Source organism: Oratosquilla oratoria, chromosome 9 (genome assembly GCF_046742065.1).
Source record: "Oratosquilla oratoria isolate Oo_2021 chromosome 9, ASM4674206v1, whole genome shotgun sequence".
NCBI classification, from domain to species: domain Eukaryota; kingdom Metazoa; phylum Arthropoda; class Malacostraca; order Stomatopoda; family Squillidae; genus Oratosquilla; species Oratosquilla oratoria.
In genome coordinates, this window is record NC_134785.1 from 72,863,696 (window position 1) to 72,882,697 (window position 19,002).

Sequence of the window (19,002 nt, forward strand, 5' to 3'; positions counted from 1 at the left end):
GATTGGAAATGGAGAGAGTGAGTGGTTCGAGGTAAAGGTGGGACTTCGTCAGGGATGCGTTATGTCGCCCGGGCTGTTCAACTTGTACATGGATGGGGTAGTGCGAGAGGTAAATGCAAGGGTAGTGGGTCAGGGATTGGAGATGGTTAAAGAAAATGGAGAAAAGTGGGAGGTGAGCCAGCTGTTTTCGGACGAGAGTGCGATTGTGGCGGGTTCGTAGGAGGTATTGAGGTTGTTGGTGATGGAGTTTGGGTGGGTGGGGGTAAGGTCATGATATGTACTAGTGGTTAATGTGGCTGTAGACTGGTAGTGATGATTAAGGGAGAGCGACTGGAGGAAGTGGATAGTTTTATATACTTGTTTTGAAATGTGGCAGGGAAAGTTGGAGTGAATGTGGAGGTAGAATGTAGATTGAAAGAAGCGAGTAAATAAATGGTGGATTAAAAAGTGTAATGAGGAATAGACATTTGGGAATGGATGCTAAGAGGAGATTGTATGAAGGAGTGATTGTGCCAACAGCACTGTATGGGGCAGAAACATGGAACATAAGAGAGGAAGAGAGAAGGAGTTTAAATGTGTTTGAGATGAGGTGTCTGAGAGGGTGACTGGACATTTTGATACCGGACATTTTGATACCGGGCATTTCGCTACCGGACATTTTGTGACTAGGATTTTTCACTACCGGGCATATCGATACCACTAGATATATATATGAGTGTGCGCGAAGATATTGGAGTTTATTTTAAATAACTATCATACTGTTCTTGTAATTGGTTGTTTAAATAATCGCCATAATGTTCTTGTAATTGGTTGTTTAAATAATCGCCATAATGTTCTTGTAATTGGTTGTTTAAATAATATTTATATCACTCTCAGTCTACTACTAACGCTTGGCTATCAACTACGGCTGCTGCATTTGGGGATAAATATATACATTTTTATTGTATCACCCATGCCTCGTGTAATTGCTTCAACTAAAAATTGAAAGAAATTAGTAGATGATCTAAACTATATACATGATAAACACAAAACTAATAAGGATGGTTCCAAGCAGTATTGGCAGTGCGAAAATAGGTTGTGTAAAGCCCGCGTACACACCTATGTTGGTGATGGTGACAACAAAATCATTAAGACTGTAGGTGAGCATAATCACAGTGCAACAGCAGCAAGAGTGGAATCAAAAGTAGCACATCATCAAATGAAAATAATGTCTGGATCTACACAAGATGCTCCTCGGACTATAATATGTAAAGAAACCCAAAATCTGAATGTATGTGCTATTACATATTCAAGACAACGACATTAGTGTTCAGAGAATGTTCGCCTTGCTCCCAAATAAGACACAATATACTTACAATAGACTATTTACTACTATAAAAGAACTCTTGCATAACGTTGATCCTGCCACTGTGATGATGGATTTTGAAAAAGCGGCCATCAATAGTTTATTAGATATATTCCCTAGTTCAGATGTTACCTGTTGCCTATTTCACCTCTCACAAAATGTTTACAAACAAGTTGTAACAACAGATTTTAAACAGCAATATCACCAAGATGATGATTTTAGTTTAAAAGTGAGATGTTTATCCGCACTTGTTTTCCTTCCCATTGACGATGTTATTGACGGCTTCGAAGAATTAACTGATGACGACGATTTTCCCCAAGAGCTTGTTTCATATTTCGAAACATATTATAATGGAGGAGTGAGAGGTCGTGGCCAACGAAGGCGAAGAGTCGAGCCAAGTCTTCCCTATTCATTTATGGAAATGTTCATGAACGCACTGAAAATGGTATGCCACGCACTAATAACTATGTTGAAGGATTTCATAATGCACTAAGAACCTCCGTGACAAATGTGCATCCTAATATTTGGTCCCTTATAACTGCTTTAAAACATGAAGAGCCTCTCAGTGCAACAAGAATTGCCCATCTCAATCGTGGAGACAGCGCAACCTCAAAAAAAAAAAAAAAAAAAATACAGGGACGCCAATCAGCGTATAAAAAAAATGCTAGAACAGTATGATCCTTCAAATAAAATCCAATATCTTCGTGGCATTGCTCATAACATTAAATATTTTTAACTAGATAATATTGTTGCTTGTCTTTTTTTTTTAATTATACTTGTAATACGTTTATATTTTTTCAATTTGTACTTTTAACTCCTTACTTTTAATACATAATTTGGTTTTTATATCTTGGTGGCACTGCTCATAACATTAAACATTTTTAACTAGATAATATTGTTGCTCGTCTTTTTTTAATTAGACTTGTAATATGTTTTTTACAAAATAATTTTTTTTAGTCTGTTTATAGTTTTTTAATTTGTACTTTTAACTCCTTACATAACTCCGTACATAAATTGGTTTCATGCCTTATATATATATATATATATATATATATATATACACATATATATACACATATATATATATATATATATATATATATAGTGGCATCGAAATGCCCGGTAGTGAAAAATCCTAGTCACAAAATGTCCGGTAGCCAAATGTCCGGTATCAAAATGTCCGGTATCAAAGTGTCCAGTATCAAACTGTCCTAGAACCGTCTGAGAGGTGTGATGGGGGTTACTAGGTTGGATGGAGTGAGAAGTGAGGAGGTGGGGAGAACAGGGATGGAAAGGGAGTTGGGAGAGAGGGGTGATGAAGGAGTGGTGGGAGGGGTTAGACACATTGAAAGAATGAGTGTAAAAAGACTAGTAGAAGACGTATGGAAGGCAGTTGGGGTGGGAGTCAACTGGTGGGGACGTCCTAGGATGAGATAGATGGATGGGGTGAGGGGGACTTTGGGGAAGAGGGGAGTGTCTGTTGAGGAAGGACGGGAGAGGACAGAAGACAGGGGTGAATGGAGAATGGTTGTATATGGATGATGTGTGATGCATGAGGTGGAATGGGTGGGGGGATGAGGTAGTATGTGTGAGCAAATTTTGACGCAGCCCAAAGGGATTTCTCCCCGTCTTCTCCTTTTATGCATGGGGGGGGGCGGAGAGGGGGGGTCGCTGATTTAATGAAGCAGCCTTGCTGTGGATGTGCTGTGCCTTGCGACGCTGCCTCTGACCCAGGACAGTGGACGGGGTGCGGGGATGGCCCGTCATCTAGGAGGTGCTAAGATGGGACGGAGGGTGGAGGGAAGTGGAGTGTATGTGGGGATGGAATGGGTGGGAATGATTTTATGCCTTTTTCTTTTTGGCTACCTCCCTTGTTAGGTTGAAGGAGCCTTGGTATATGTATGTGTATGTATTATAAAAACAAGTTCCATTTCCTTTCCAAGCAAATGAGTTCTAATTCTTTACTTTAGAGCAACTGGTGACGGATGTTCATAAGTCATTTGTCGAAGACTTGCAAAACAATGTTCCAACCCATTCTGGTTTATGTAAGACACGTTGTATTTCTGTTTTATCCTTTCATACATCTTGGCCAAAGACTGGCAAGAAACAATGAGCCATTTCTGAAACTGATAAAAGGCCCTATTACCACAGAATTTCACTGATTTATTAATCATTAACATTTTATCCAGTACCTCATTCTATTCCTCTAAATTAATCCCATAATCATTTTTTTATCATAAGGAACTCTTACAGTTAAAAAGATCAAACCATGAACTAACAAGTTTTATAAACTGGCTTGTACTTCTCCAATACTTGCTTTGGAGAAACCCTTTCAGACCAAAATTAGCTACAACCTTTGTGGTTTCCGAAAGTAGCTGAATATCTAACCTCACATTCATGTGTTGGATACTACTTACACAAACATTTTTTTCTGTCAAACGGTGTGTCAGCTGTAAATCACTTACACTCCTCTGAATGACTTTGAATGCCTTCTCTGATACATCCACTGTAAACATTCTCTCTTTCCCCTAGCTCAAATGCAGAATCAAGGAAATTATTTCGAATAAGTTTCACCAGATGTGGTGCATCGGCAAACACATGAGTTCCTCTGTCGTGTACAACTGGAATTGTTGGTTCCTGCACCAATGTTGTTCCAGATGTTTGTATTTGTAGGACTAAGATCATTAACCATGACAACAACAGGAAAACTAGCGGCTTCTACCCTCACTACCAAATCAAACAATAGTTCTATGGTTACTAGTAGCAAATTAGCCGTTTCCATGGTGATATTAGTCCTCTTATCATAATACTCTGGACGAGTATCTTGGGTTCATATAATATGTTTGAACCTTTGTCATAGGACCAAATTTATACAACGCAACATTCATCAAATGTCAAAACGCACAGTCACATTGGCCATCCATTGACTCAACTTTGTCTTTTATTAGACATAGAACTGTGTACGATACCCCTGGTTCAACACTGATTTTTAATGACCATCAATTTAATGTGGTGACTGATGGATATAGAAAGTTAAAATTTTTTACACGAGTAGCGATGGGCTTTTGAACTTAAATTACACCAAGTTAGTGCTCGGCTAATATCATCTTCAAAACACCATTTCATGGTGGTTCCACTGATTATGTAATCCACCTGAGATGGTGAAAAAAATGGCAAAGATTTTTCATCATGGCTGCATTAGCCTGAACATGAGAAAGTTTAACTTGATAATTATAAGTAGGATGTTTCTCTCGTTGTTCCACTCCGCTCTCTCTTGAAGGAGTGTCTCTCTCCTTTGTAAAAGCATCCAAGTAGGTATTCTGTATACTGACATTAGTTCCCCACTAAAAAGTTATATGATATATTGAAAAACAAAGTACATGTATATATTAATTGCCGACAGAACTGTAACTGTGACCCACGCCTTCCACGTGATGTGACCAGCCAGGAATGACCCGTAATCTGTCAAAATCGGGTAGACCTCCCTTTCTATCGATCTTGATCAGGGTAGTATCGATACTCCTACCTCTACTCCAATCCACAAAAACTCCTGCCCATGAACTGATCCATCCTCTTTCCTCACCCACCCTGACAACTACATCCGTATCACTTGAGAAAATACCCCATTGTCAAGGAGAAACTATAAAATATAATGGAGTACATCAGCTATGCCACACCAGCAATCTTCTTATCCTAAAGTGCCAACAATCCATTCCCTCTCCAAACAACCAGAGTAAACCTTCCTCCTACACAGCCTTTAAACTGGACATAGAGAATTGAAACTCTCATCCTAACCCAATACCAGCTACACCCCAACACCAAAGCCTCCTGAACCTATCAGTACCACCATCAGACCTCTAGCCCACACCCACTTCCCCTAAACAATACCTAAGCAAACTGAAAGATTATTGCAATGACCGATAACATTTTCACTTCCCCCCCTCAACGGTATACACCCCAAAATAGCTAATGTACCACATGAAACCAAATAATAATGCACTATCGTGCAGTGAAACTGTTTGGAATTCTTCCCAAACTAAGAAAACATGTATCCCTCTCCAAAAAACAACTAGGCATATGCATAATTCCTCCCCAACAAAACAATCTGTAACACATGCCTATTTCGACCTTCTCCCCTTAACTTTGTCATCTACCCCCTCAAATAATAATTATACTACTCCAAATTCTGATCAACAAAACACCAATACCTTTACCATCTTTCCACAACTAACTACAAAAAATAGGACTATTAACCAATTATAAAAACCATTGACCAGCACATGAAATATAACATATAACAGTGGTGCTAGATTGTCCACAAGGATAGAAGTATCAGTAAATAACTGGTTGATAACCAGTGTGATTCAGGGATCATATTTTCTTACTTCCTCATTTATGAATTAGTACCATGTGTCAGTGTGTCACAACTTTGGCGTTGTGACACACTGCCTAGTGTTTCCCATTTTCTTTCATCTTTTTTCAGCCCCTTCGGCTATTACTTTTCCTTCGCTCCATAGAAGCACTGGAAGTCTAAGGCCTCCAGTAACTTCTTGATATTGTTGCTCACCCTTCTCCCCAGTAATTGTTGTAAGAGTTTAGCGCTAATTAGTTGTAGTGCCCTATCGAGTCTATCTTCCAAGATGTCTTCGTAAGCTCATGATCGAAGTCATCACATGTTATGATGTAATGATTGATTTGTCTCAACTTCTTAATTAGGATAATTAATTCTCCATATTACAATTTTGTATCCTTGTATTTTGCGATTATGATTGATACATTTTACCTATGTATTACCATTTGGTTTCGTTTCTCATTTGTTTTGGTTGGAGGGTCCGCCGTGTTTCATACCCCCCCCCCACCTGCACACTTCTTCTTGTCTAAGCTAGTTTTAATTAGGCTAGATAGGACCATGTGTCCCTTTCTCGTAACTACTTCACAAGACTATTGGAATTGCCTTAACTTCTGCCCAGACGTTGCGCCGCATTCCTCACGTAATTTAACGATTGGAGAAGTGCCCGCTGAAAAATGGCGTACTATGCATCGTGCTTGGTGTCGCTGATATCACGCAGTAGGCAGTAGACATGTGACACTCTCCCATAGACCATGTCCTCTGAGGATCTCGCATCCTCGACAGTGAACACGAATATTAACAAATTATTCTCGTCGTTGGCCATTCCCAATTACATTACAGTGATGAGTTTTTAGAGTGTCCCGGAAACTTACAGAAACAAGAAAATGTGCTTCGTGACGTGCCCCGAAATCAGAATCTACAAGTTCAGTCGGGGTTCATTGCCAACCCCACTCCAGTGATTCAATGCGTTGAACTTACGTGCTCAGGAAAACAGACTTCAAGAGAGTGTATGAAGTACGGAAAGATTGACGAATTCGGGGAAGTGAAATCCTTAGACTCGATTTCCCTCCCCCACACGTGTTCGATGCTGTCAACGGAGGACAGGCTTTGTTCCCACCGCCCTAATGTGACGCATGGATCCACGAATATCGAGAGCATCCTGTTAAACTGATGGTAATCACTCATTTAAAGATATCACCAGTCAGTGCACTATTACAGGAGAGGCGGGAGGAATAACCAGAGGTATTATCTTATTGTATTAGAGCACACAGGGCTAGTCAGATAGGAAGTCTCCAACCACATACATATGTATCTTGCCCAGTTAGTTGATAAGATGATAAGTGAATTACTTTGAAATAATGTTCATGATACAAAGATAAATCTTGAATATAAATTGCATACCACTGATCGTGGAGATATCTTAAATCATATTAAAATCAATGTAGTATGTTCTGTTTGATTAGTCCTAGGAGTGTGATTTACACAAGTTTCCTCCCCCCTTTGAGAAACATTTCTCTGGTCCTTCGAAATTACACGCTTGGTTTGAAGGGAACATGTGTGGTCCCGGCCGGCATCCCAAATTTCCTGGACTTTGGCTCCCAACTGCAGCTAGACCCTTTCGCTAATTTCCCAGTGTAAGAGAATTCTCATGCCCTTCAACCACCCCTCCTCCTTCTATTCTCCAGGGATTTCGGGACACTGTGTTACCTCTTCCAATGTTGCAGCACAATCCCTTCAAAAGAGCATAAAATAGGGTTGTAAATCTTGTTCACCAATTGTTCCTTATATTCCTTGAGTTTCTAATTTGAGACTCTGTAAGTCCTAAAAGTTTATCTAATGGATCCAATATTCTATGCATTTGTTCACACCTACCTTAAAAGCTTTTAACTCAACATTCCTGTTATGTGATCCTTCATTTGGCTACACTGAGGAGCTCCCTTCCTCTCACTCATTCTTTCTCAGTTGCATCCCTTCTGACCCATTCTTCAACTTGTCTTTGCTGGCTAATCTCCAGATCATGTTAATTACCTTATTTACTGTGGCTTGTGAGAAAGCCTCTGTTCACTTTAAAGAGGTACTATGGAAAAAAAAAGATGTTCTACTGGTGGTATTATGGGCAAAGAATCTTGGATATTTAATCGAAGGCAGGGTCACATCATCGTGGTATGTGTCTAAATGAGAGCTGGCAGTTATCACTACACTGTCACAATAGGTTTTATCTGGAGTTGGGGGAGGCCTAACTGCTCCATTCCCAGGGAGGTATTGTGGAGTAGGGTAGGGATGTAGCAAAGGGATTTTAATTTTGGTAAGGCTATCTCTCCCTCCTCTTTCTGTTGTCTTTATTTGCACTATAGTTAAGTGACATTTGATCAGGGGCAGTTCCCCAGCTAGGTGAGGTTGAGAGGAGCTATATTTGAAACACATTTTCTTGTTTCCCATGTGAGGTGAGCAGAGGATTCTAAAAATATTGCTGATTGATTGTGCGGGTTGTTGTTGAGCTGTACTACCCTCATAGAGCAACCACTATGCCTGTACTGCCTCTAATGTGGATTATGACTAAGGGCTTCCAGATATCTCCATCTGTTTCCCCTGTTATGCACCATCACTAGAGGACTGGATAAGTAATAAGAAGAATAAAGTTATTGTCAGTCAGTTTTTGGTGAATATACTATCAGTCTCAGTTGCTACATTACATTTGGCATTAGGAATTGCTCTCCATGGGGTGGAGGCATCAAATCTGGAGGAAGACCTAGCTCCCATAAGGTAAGCAGTAGATCCTAAAGGGTGCTGCTGCTAAGTTGTATTGTTCTCTAGCCTGCACTACCTACCATATGGGTTTGATCTAGTCTTCTAGAAATCACCATATCCTGCCCCCATGTCTTGCACCCCATCATTGGAGGACTGCATTAGAAATAGGAAGAATGGAATTACATTTATAAAGGGGAAAGTTTTGAGTGACTGAATGTATACTCAGCCCTTTATCTAACAGACTCCCCCATTTAAAGAATTTTAGAAGAAACTAGTAAAATCTGGTGCAGTATACATGTTTAATTCTTTTCATATTTACAGTACATCTTTTTAGCTACCATATTCCAGGTTTTACTCAATTTCGTAACCCGTCTGGAGTATTGGCTGCATGTTATTGATAAGTTAAACTCTGCTCAGTAGCATGCAGTGACACTTTAGGGTCTATATGGGGTGTCCCTACAGACCAGAGCCACACATAATTTTGTCTGTCAAGAGGAAATCTCTGTTCATAGAGAAATTATGCTACTTTAATATACTGTGACTGTCCCCCCATTATGCTGCCCCCACTCTTAATACTGTCCTGTATCACTTCTCTGAATATACATTTTTATTTTTGCAGAACCCTGTGGTAGGAGAGAAAGAATACTGTTACTGAATGTTCCCATTTGTGTCATAAAAGGCGACTAAAACAGGATGGAGGATAGGACTAGATATCCTACTCTCTGTAGCCCCAAAGGGGAGATTAAAAAAAAAAAAAAAAAGAAAGAAAGAAAAAGCGAAGGCATAAGTGGGTCTAGGAGTTTTCCAACCAGAACCCTAAGGTTTGGGTCTTTTAATGTGTGTGCATGTGGTACAGATGAAAGTAAAGGGCAGTTTGTAAAAAGATAGATGTACTAACATTGAGTGAAACTAAGTTGAAAGGGAAAGGTGAGCTTGAGTTTGAGAGTGTGGTGGGTAGGGTGTCAGGGTTGACGAGGGGATAAGGTAGAGAAGGGGTGGATATAGTGAAGAGATAGGTAAGCATATGGTGCAGTGGAAAGAGGCTTCTTTAAGGTTGATATGGATGAAGGTGAAACTGGGAAGGGAGCTGTTTGTCTTTGGTAGTGAGAAGTTTTTTGAATCTTTAATTGAGTGCATAGAGGGTTTAGGGAGAACTGTCAATTTGCTATTGGAAGGGAGATGAACCAGTAGACGAAGTGGTTGGGAAGTGTGGAGTTCAAGGAAAAAATCATAGTGGGGAATTGATGGTGATGTGTCTAGAAAGAGAATTGATAATAGCTAACACGGTGTTTAGGAAAAAAGTCAAGCAATACACATGGGATAAGGTGGTGGATGGAAGAGTGGTAGATAGGGCTTATTAAGGACTGTTTAGTGGTACCCAGGAGAATAGCAAGAAGAGTTTTGGATGTACATGTTCTTAGGGAAGAGAGTTGGGGAATATCAGATAATTTTTTGGTGGAAGGTATGTAGAGAGTGGAGGATAGATGGAGAAATAGGAAAAGGTAGGGAGGTGCTTAGAGCAATCTGTTTAAATAAGAAGGAAAAGGAGCAAAAGCACAAGGAGAAGCTAAGAGACATGTGGGAAGCAGTGAAGAATCGAGTGGGAAGCAGTGAAGAATCGAGTGGGAAGCAGTGAAGAATCGAGTGGAAGTAGGTGTGGAAGAGGAATGGGGGTGTTTCAAGGAAGAAGTGACAAAGTGTGCAAAGATTGTATGTGGAACAAGAAGGATGGGAGTGAGGGAATAGAAGGAAAGGTAGTGAGTGGTGGGATGATGAAGTGAAAAGAGGAAAAGAAGCGAACACTCGGACTGGTTACAAAGTAGGATGAGAGAATTATGAGAAGTATAGAGACAAAAGAGAAGCAAAACAAAAGATAAAGGAGGCAAAAAGGAGAGCAGATGTAAAATGGGGGAGGAGTATGACAGAAAATTTTGAAAGCAATAAAAATATGTTTTGGAAGGAAATCAAGAGAGGAAGGGGAGGTGAGTCAAGTAGAGAAGAAAAGGTAAAAGGCACGGATGGACAGATCTTGACGGAAAAGGAGGCGGTAAGGGGAAGTTGGGCAAAGTATTTTAGAGAGCTGTTGAGTGTGGAGTATAGGGAGGGATTGGTGGTAGCAGCGAGAGGCACTAAAAAAATGATAGTGATGGGAGGGGAAATTGGAGGAGAAATAAGAAAAGATGAGGTGCAAGTAGCTCTGAAAATGATGAGAAGAGGTAAAGCTCTTGGACTAGATGGGTGTCATGCGGAGTATCTTAAAAAAGGAGGTACAGTAATAGTGGACTGGCTGGTGATACTATTTTAGTTCTGCTTTACAAGGGAAGAGGGGACAAATGTGAGTGTAATAGTTTCAGAGGGATCTGTTTGTTGAGTGTAGTTGGGGAGGCTTATGGGAGGGTTTTGATTAGGATTAGAAAAATAGAGGGAGTAATTGGTGAGGAACAGTGTGGGTTTAGGAATGGTATGGGTTGCATTGATCAGATTTTTACGGTAAGGCAGATAAGTGATAGAGCTCTGGGAAAGGGTAAGGATTTTTTTTCGGACCTTTATAGATTTGGAAAAGGCTTATGACATGGTAGACAGGAAGGCACTTTGAGAGGTTTTACAGATATATGGAATTGGGAGAAAGCTGTCAAGGGTAGTCAAGAGTTTTAATGATAGTAGAGCCTGTGTTAGAATAGGAAGTGGAGAGGTAAAGGTGGCACTAGGTCAGGGCTGTGTTGTCACCATGGCTGTTCAGTGTGTACATGGATGGGGTGGTGTGGGAGGTAAAGGTGAGGTTAATGGGCAGGGGAAAGGAGATTGTTAAAAAGATGAAGAAAAGTGGGAGGTGACACAGTTATGGTTTGCTGATGACACTGCACTTGTGGCAGGATCAGATGGATGAAGGGAGTTAGTGTCGGAGTTTGGGAAGGTATGTAACAGGAGAAAATTGAAGGTAAATGTGGGTAAAAGCAAGGTGATGAGATGTAAAAGGGCGGAGGATGGCAGCGAGTTGAAAGTCTAAAAGGAGAGGGCCCACTCCCTTTCATGCATCACAGCATCATCCATACACAACCATTCTCCGTTCACCCCTATCTTCTCCCATCCTTCTTCAACAGACATTCCCCTCTTTCCCAATGCCCCTTTTACCCCATCCATATATCTCATCCTTGGTCGCCCCCTCATGTTCACTCCTACTTCTGCCTTCCACACTTCTTTTACTTTCTTCACTCATTCTTTCCACGTGTCCAAACCATCCCAATACTCTTTCATCAACCCTATCTCCCAACTCCCTCTCCACCCCCATTCTCCTCACCTCATTTCTCACTCTATCCAATCTAGCAACCCCTATCATATTTCTCAGGCACCTCATCTCACATTCAAATTCCTCCTCTCTTATGCTCCATGTTTCTGCCTCATAGTGCTGTGGGGACAATCACTCCTCCATACAATCTCCTTACCATCCATTCCCAAATGTCTATCTCTCATTACACTTTTTAATCCCTCCCAAAGCATTTACTTGCTTCTTTCAACATATATTCTACCTTCACCTCCACTCCTCCCTTTCCTGCCACATTCACACCCGAGGTTCTAAAACTATACACTTCCTCATCTCTCCCCTTTAATATTCAGTTCCAGTCTGCTGCCACTTTTTCCTCTTGTACATCTTGTCACCAACATTTATTTTCAACTTCCTTCTTTTGCACACCTTCCCAAACTCTGTCACTAACTTCCTCAATCCCACCTCTAATCCTGCCATAAGCAGTGTTGTTGGCAGACTACTGACTTATCTTCCATTTCCTTTTACCTTGGTATATGAAGACAATTTTGTGCTTGACGATAGATTGATGTTACCATCTTAGTGTCTTAGATTGAAGGGTGGGTGTGTCAGTCTCACACACTACCTGATACTGAACATCAACTTCCCAGGTCAGAGTTGATCCCAGGAAGCACCACAGATAGTGGTAGGACAATTTATCTTTCTATAGGTAGAGAAGTCTGGAGGACAGCCTTGTGTCCCATTTGTGTCAATTCCAGGTTTCCTCTAGTGGCTCAAGTTAATTCAAAATTGTCAGTACTTGCAGATTACCTTTCCTTATATGTGATAATATACTGTACATTTAGACAGTCAAATGTTAATGATGTTCATGAGACAAGGGAAAGTAGAATTAAATGATTGACCACCTTACACTCCTCCGGAGTGCTATTCAATTTAGTTTTATTACATATAGCATGGTTCATTAAATTCCATGCTATAAATCCCTCTCAAGTAGAGAAGAAAAGGTAAAAGGTACAGATGGAGAGATGATAATGGAAGAGATGGCAGTAAGGGGAAGATGGGCAGAATATTTTAGGGAGTTGCTAAATGTAAAGGAGGATAGGGAAGGAAAGATAGTTGCAGTGGGAACTACGAAGAAAATGAGAGTGATGAGTGAGGAGAATGGAGGAGAAATAGGGAAGGATGAGGTGAAGGCAGTTGTAAAGATGATGAAAGTAGGTAAGGCACCTGGTCTGGATGGATGCCATGCAGAATGTCTGAAAAAGGGAGGTTCAGTGATGGTGGACTGGTTGGTGAGGTTATTTAATGTTTGCTGGAGAGAGGGTAGAGTACCGGAGGACTGGAGAAGTGCCTGTATAGTTCCTCTTTACAAGGGAAAAGGGGACAAGTGTGAATGTAGTAGTTTCAGAGGGATTAGCCTGTTAAGTGTAGTAGGGAAGGCTTATGGGAGGATCTTAATTGAGAGGATTAGGAGAGGAACAGGAGTAATTGGTGAGGAACAGTGTGGATTTAGGACAGGTAGAGGTTGTGTAGATCAGATCTTTGTGGTAAGACAGATATGTGAGAAAGCTATAGGAAAGGGGAAGGATGTTTTTTGGGCTTTTATGGATCTGGAAAAGGCTTATGATAGGGTAGACAGAAAGGCACTGTGGGAGGTTATGCAGATTTATGGGATAGGAGGAAAGCTTTTGGGAGCTGTCAAGAGTTTTTATGAGAGTAGTAGAGCATGTGTCAGGATTAGAAATGGAGAGAGTGAGTGGTTTGAAGTAAAGGTGGGACTTCGTCAAGGATGCGTTATGTCGCCCTGGCTGTTCAACTTATACATGGATGGGGTGGTGCGAGAGGTGAATGCTAGGGTAGTGGGTCAGGGATTGGAGATGGTTAAAGAAAATGGAGAAAAGTGGGAGGTGAGCCAGCTGTTGTTTGCGGACGACACTGCGCTTGTGGCAGGGTCAGAGGAGGGATTGAGGAAGCTGGTGGCAGAGTTTGGGAGAGTATGTGATAGAAGAAAGCTAAAGATAAATGTGGATAAAAGTAAGGTGATGAGATGTACAAGGGGTGAAAGTGGCAGTAGACTGGAAGTGAACATTAAGGGAGAGCGACTGGAGGAAGTGGATAGTTTTAGATACTTGGGTGCAAGTGTAGCAGGAAAAGGTGGAGTGAAGGTGGAGGTAGAATGTAGATTGAGAGAAGCGAGTAAATGCCTTGGTGGTTTAAAGAGTGTAATGAGGAATAGACATTTGGGAATGGATGCGAAGAGGAGACTGTATGAAGGAGTGATTGTGCCAACAGCACTGTATGGGGCAGAAACGTGGAATATAAGAGAAGAAGAGAGAAGGAGTTTGAATGTGTTTGAGATGAGGTGTCTGAGAAGTATGGTGGGGGTTACTAGGCTGGATAGAGTGAGAAATGAGGAGGTGAGGAGGAGAACAGGGGTGAAAAAGGATTTGGGAGATAGGGTTGATGAAAGAATATTAGGATGGTTTGGACACATGGAAAGAATGAGTGAAGAAAGACTAGTAAAAGAGGTATGGAAGGCAGATGTGGAGGGAGTGAACATGAGGGGACGTCCTAGGATGAGGTGGATGGATGGGGTGAAGGGGGCTTTGGGGAAGAGGGGAATGTCTGTTGAGGAAGGAAGGGAGAGGACGGAAGACAGAGGTGAGTGGAGAATGGTTGTATATGGATGATGTTGTGACTGCATGAGGAGGAATAGGCGGGGGGGTGGGGGCCGGGGTAGTATGTGTGAGTAAATTTTGACGCAGCCCGAAGGGATTTTTCCCCGTCCTCGCTTTATATGCAGAGGGGGACGGAGAGGGGGGGTCGCCGATTAAATGAAGCGGCCTTGCTGTGGATGTGGTGTGTCTTGCGACACTGCTTCTGACCCAGGGCGGTGGGCAGGGTGCAGGGATGACCCGTCATCCAGGAGGTGCTCAGATGAGTGGGAGGGGTGTGGAGTGTATTTAGGGATGAAATGGGTGGGAGTGTTTATATGCCTTTCACTTTTTGGCTACCTCCCTTGTAAGGGGGAAAAAGCCTTGGTATATGTATGTATGTACTGTATGTATAAATCCCTCTGTGAGGGGCACCATCCTAGCCTTCTGATAGTGGGGAGTTTGTGACTTAACCATATCACGATGTACTAGGAGAGGAAATAAAAAAAAAAGTTTGTAAACAATATTTTATTCATATCTCAAAACGTGTTTTTAGTTCAAAACACTGTATACGTCATTAAAAAAACACTTTCACGAGAACATAAATATATACAACTTACATGATAATAAAAAGTACAATTCAACTGCACTATCTGTAGATCACATGTACAAAAAGTTTTTTCCCCTCTTACAAGGGAGGTTGCCAAAGTCAAAAGGCATAAATCCACCCCCACCCATTTCATCCTCACATACTCCACTCCCATCCACCACCACCCCCTCCCTGCATCTACCCCATTACCCTGGGTCTGAAGCAATGTAGTAAGATGCAGCACATCCACAGCAAGGCTGCTTCATTTAATTGGTGACCCCCCTTTCCATCCGCTCATGAAGAAAAAGAGGACAGGAAGAAGCCCGTTCAGGCTGCTTCAAAATATCATTCCCACACATTCCCCTTCTATGCATCGCAGCATCATCCGTACAAATCATTCTCCACTCACCCCTAGTTTCTCTTCTCCCTTCCTTCCCCAACAGACCTTCTCCTCTTTTCCAATGCCCCTTTTACCTCATCCTTGGTCACCCCCTCATGTTCACTCCCTCCACCTCTGCCTTCCACACTTCTATTACTAATCTTTCTTCATTTATGCTTTCCATGTGTTCAAACCATCCCAATAATCTTTCATCAACCCTATCTCCTATCTTTCTATGCATCTTAGTCCAGAAAACTTTGTGCACAAGGGCCATTGAAACTGGTACTTTACAGTAAACTGTAAGCTACTACTTCTTTAAACAAGCATTCTACATGATAAACGTGCAGTACATGAACTTGCTGCTACATAAAGGTCAACATTGGCTTCATACCAGTGTCAAGTAGAATACCTTTTCACCTGCATCCTTACTTGGATATTATATAATCAAAATCTAATTTGTGGCAACATGGTTAAGCCAAACTACTGAACAGTAACCTCTCTTCAGAAGTATCCCCTTAATTACTTCTATGCTGAAAAAACTAACCCCACAGTTAATCTTTAAAAAATATGAAGGGTCATTTTATCAAACCATCATAGCAAAGAAATCCCTTATTCTCCCAACTGATATGAGCATGAGTGGAATGTATATTCTCTTTTGTACATTAGCAGACCCCTTATTTAAGTAATAATCTAGTCAATTAAGACAGAATATACAGTATGAAAATGTGATGTTAAAAGCACTTCTGCCAAAACTTTAATGCTAACTTCCATGTCACAATTTGTGAACCCAGGAAAGGCAGACAGTCTTACTCAAACTACTAAAGGTTCATTTTGGGATCTTAAAAGCTTGCTAAATTAACAAAAATAATTTATATGACTACAGATGACCAGTGGTTACTTGTAAATAATAAATCAGAGGTGAAATAACTGAGGTTTGTTCCAATCAATGCTGTCACGAACAATGCATATATGAAACCGACACATCATTCCAGTCTAATGTACAAAAATCCTGGATGTCTCTATTTATACTTCAGTACAACATACTTCATAGAGGTATGTCATCTTTTAAAAACTAATTGTTATAACTTTTATCAGAATGTGATTCTTACCTGTTTCAGCTCTCAGTGAGTATCAGTGGAAGATGCAGGGCAATTCTGGGGAAAAGCTACTATCAATCCCCTTTCATTATTTCAAAATGGATCACATTGATGAAACAGTGGGCCAACATCTAAGAGGTTACACTTGCATTAATTAAACCTACAATACACAAAAAGAAGGCAACATTAGGTACTGGGTTAAGCAGTAATATTATACCCTGGTACACCAACACAGTCAGTGATCTACTCAGTGTTAGACCAGAAGTGCTAAAAAATAATTTATTTATTTATTTTTACAATCAACTGAGCTAATATGGTCAGTTTTCCCTTGGATCCATGTGACCACAAGGTATGATAAATTATTGGTTAACCCAAAGTTATTACCTACATCATGACTAGAAGTCTTGATCTTTCACTGTGACCCAACATCAATGCCACTTTCCTCCCCACTTTTTCTTTTGGGGGGAAATCTTGCCATTCCAGCAAAGTCTTTGGTTAGATTTCACATCTATTTCTGATGGCAGATATGTGGTTTTCTGGGTGTTGAAGTACAATCCAGTGTGATACAAATGTATCAGTGTATGTAAATTCACTGCATACTAGATCAAGTCTTTCTGCTGGCCTTCATAATATTTGCTTCGTCTTAACTGAAACCTTAACTCCACATACAGGAATACTGGGGATGTCAGAACCACTCCTGACTCATGAGGATGAAGCAAAAACATGCTTGAAGATGAGTGATTTGTGATTTCCTGAGGGTGAAACATGAGGTGAAGGTAGTTATATGATACTCACATAGGCAATGCAAGCAAAATAACATGGAAAACCACCATGCAAATAATATAGTGATAAGCATCTCATGTAACTGCAGACATACAAATGTATGTGCTGAGAGGAGAGGTGTGAGAGGAAAGAGAAAGACTATTCTGCACGGCATACGGAATGAGTGGCACATGCCACCACAAACCGTATACCTCTGCTATTCACTGAACAACGGCAGAACAGCAGAATGAAGATGGGGAAATGAAAATGGGCACGCATGACAGAAGGAAGGGAATGAAATGCATGGAGTTTGTAAAGCCTTCACACAAATCTGAAGGAGTGGTTTCAATCCTCAGTTCTGGGGTTGCAAGCTTCACTTAATTATCAAGTTTAGTCATCACTAATTCATCTAGGACACAATGGGTTTAATCGTGTATTTGATGTCCTGACGACAGATGGGGCACGCAGTAAGAGCCACAGCACAGGATGCACAGACCACCATGTGTGCACATGGCAGAAACACAACATCCATCTCACAGTCCATGCAAACTTTGCACATCCTTGACTCCTTGAGTCGTTCCAGTTCTTCCACCAATTCTTTCGCTGCAAAAAAAAAGAAAGAGATTAGGTAAATCCATTGAGTGTATATACAGTATATATACATACATATACCAAAGGCTTTTTGCCCCTTACACAGGGGGTACCCAAAAAGAAAAAGGCATAGAAACCACTCCCACCCATTTCATTTCCCATATATTCCACTCCCCTCCACCCTCCTATCTTTGCACCTCCTGGATGACGGGTCATCCCTGCATCCTGTCCACTGCCCTGGCTCAGAAGCAGTGTCGCAAGACACAGCACATCCACAGCAAGGCCGCTTCATAAATTCGGCAACCCCCCTCTCCGTCCCCTCATGCAGAAAAGGAGATGGGGAAAAATCCCTTTGGGATGCGTCAATTTTTTTTCTTCCTCACCCCCCACCCACTCCCCCTCATCTATACACAACCCTTCTCCATTCACCCCTATCTTCTGTCCTCTCCCGTCCTTCCTCTACAGACATTCCCCTCTTTTGTAAAGCCCCTTTCACCCCCATCCATCTCATCCTAGGACGCCCCCTCATATTCACTCCTTCCACCTCCGCTTTCCACACTTCTTTTACTAATCTTTCTTCACTCATTCTTTCCATGTGTCCAAACCATCTTCATGCTCTTTCATCAACCCTATCTCCCAGCTCCCTTCCCACCCATTATGTATACATACATTATATATAAAATGCACTTACAACAATGGTAACTAAGTCAAAAGGCACATACCCACTCCCATTTCCTCCCTCTCATCTTAGCTCCTCATGGATGATGTGTCATTCATGTGTTATGCCCACTGCCCTGGGCCAGAAACAATGTAACAAGACAGTACATCCACAGCAAGGCCACTTCACTTAATCAGTAACACTTCCAACCTCTCCATCCCCTCATGCAGAAAAAGAGAAGACGAGAAATCTCATTGGGCCGTTTCAAAATATCATTCACACATAACCACCTCCTACCCCCCTCCCTTCCTTGCTCAATGTCCCATTAACCCCATCTATCCACCTCATCCTTGGTCATCCCTTCAAGTTCACTCCATCCACCTCATTTTACCAATCTTTCATCACTTATTCTTTCCATGTATCCAAACCATCCCATTACTCTTTCATCAGCTTTATCTGCCATATCCTTTTCAACCCCTGCTCTACTCCTCACCTCATTTCTCACTCTATCCAACCTTGCAACCCTTACCTCAATTCTCATATATTGCTAAAAAACCACAAGGAAA

The 19,002-nt window shown here is 41.3% G+C and overlaps 2 protein-coding genes across 8 annotated transcripts in view; one reads left to right on the forward strand and one right to left on the reverse strand.

Moving 5' to 3' along the window:
* Positions 1 to 19,002, forward strand: part of LOC143028603 (uncharacterized) — a 210,081-nt gene that overhangs the window by 32,401 nt on the left and 158,678 nt on the right. The window lies entirely within an intron of this gene.
* LOC143028600 (baculoviral IAP repeat-containing protein 2-like) overlaps positions 14,874 to 19,002 on the reverse strand; it is a 74,176-nt gene continuing 70,047 nt past the window's right edge. For 6 of the 7 annotated variants that reach the window (XM_076190934.1, XM_076190936.1, XM_076190935.1 and 3 more), the window contains one exon: positions 14,874 to 17,790. In XM_076190934.1, coding sequence (XP_076047049.1) covers positions 17,597 to 17,790 — 194 coding nt within the window. In that variant the 3' untranslated portion in view covers positions 14,874 to 17,596. The remainder of the gene's footprint in view (positions 17,791 to 19,002) is intronic. The other variant, XR_012966746.1, reaches the window with a different exon arrangement.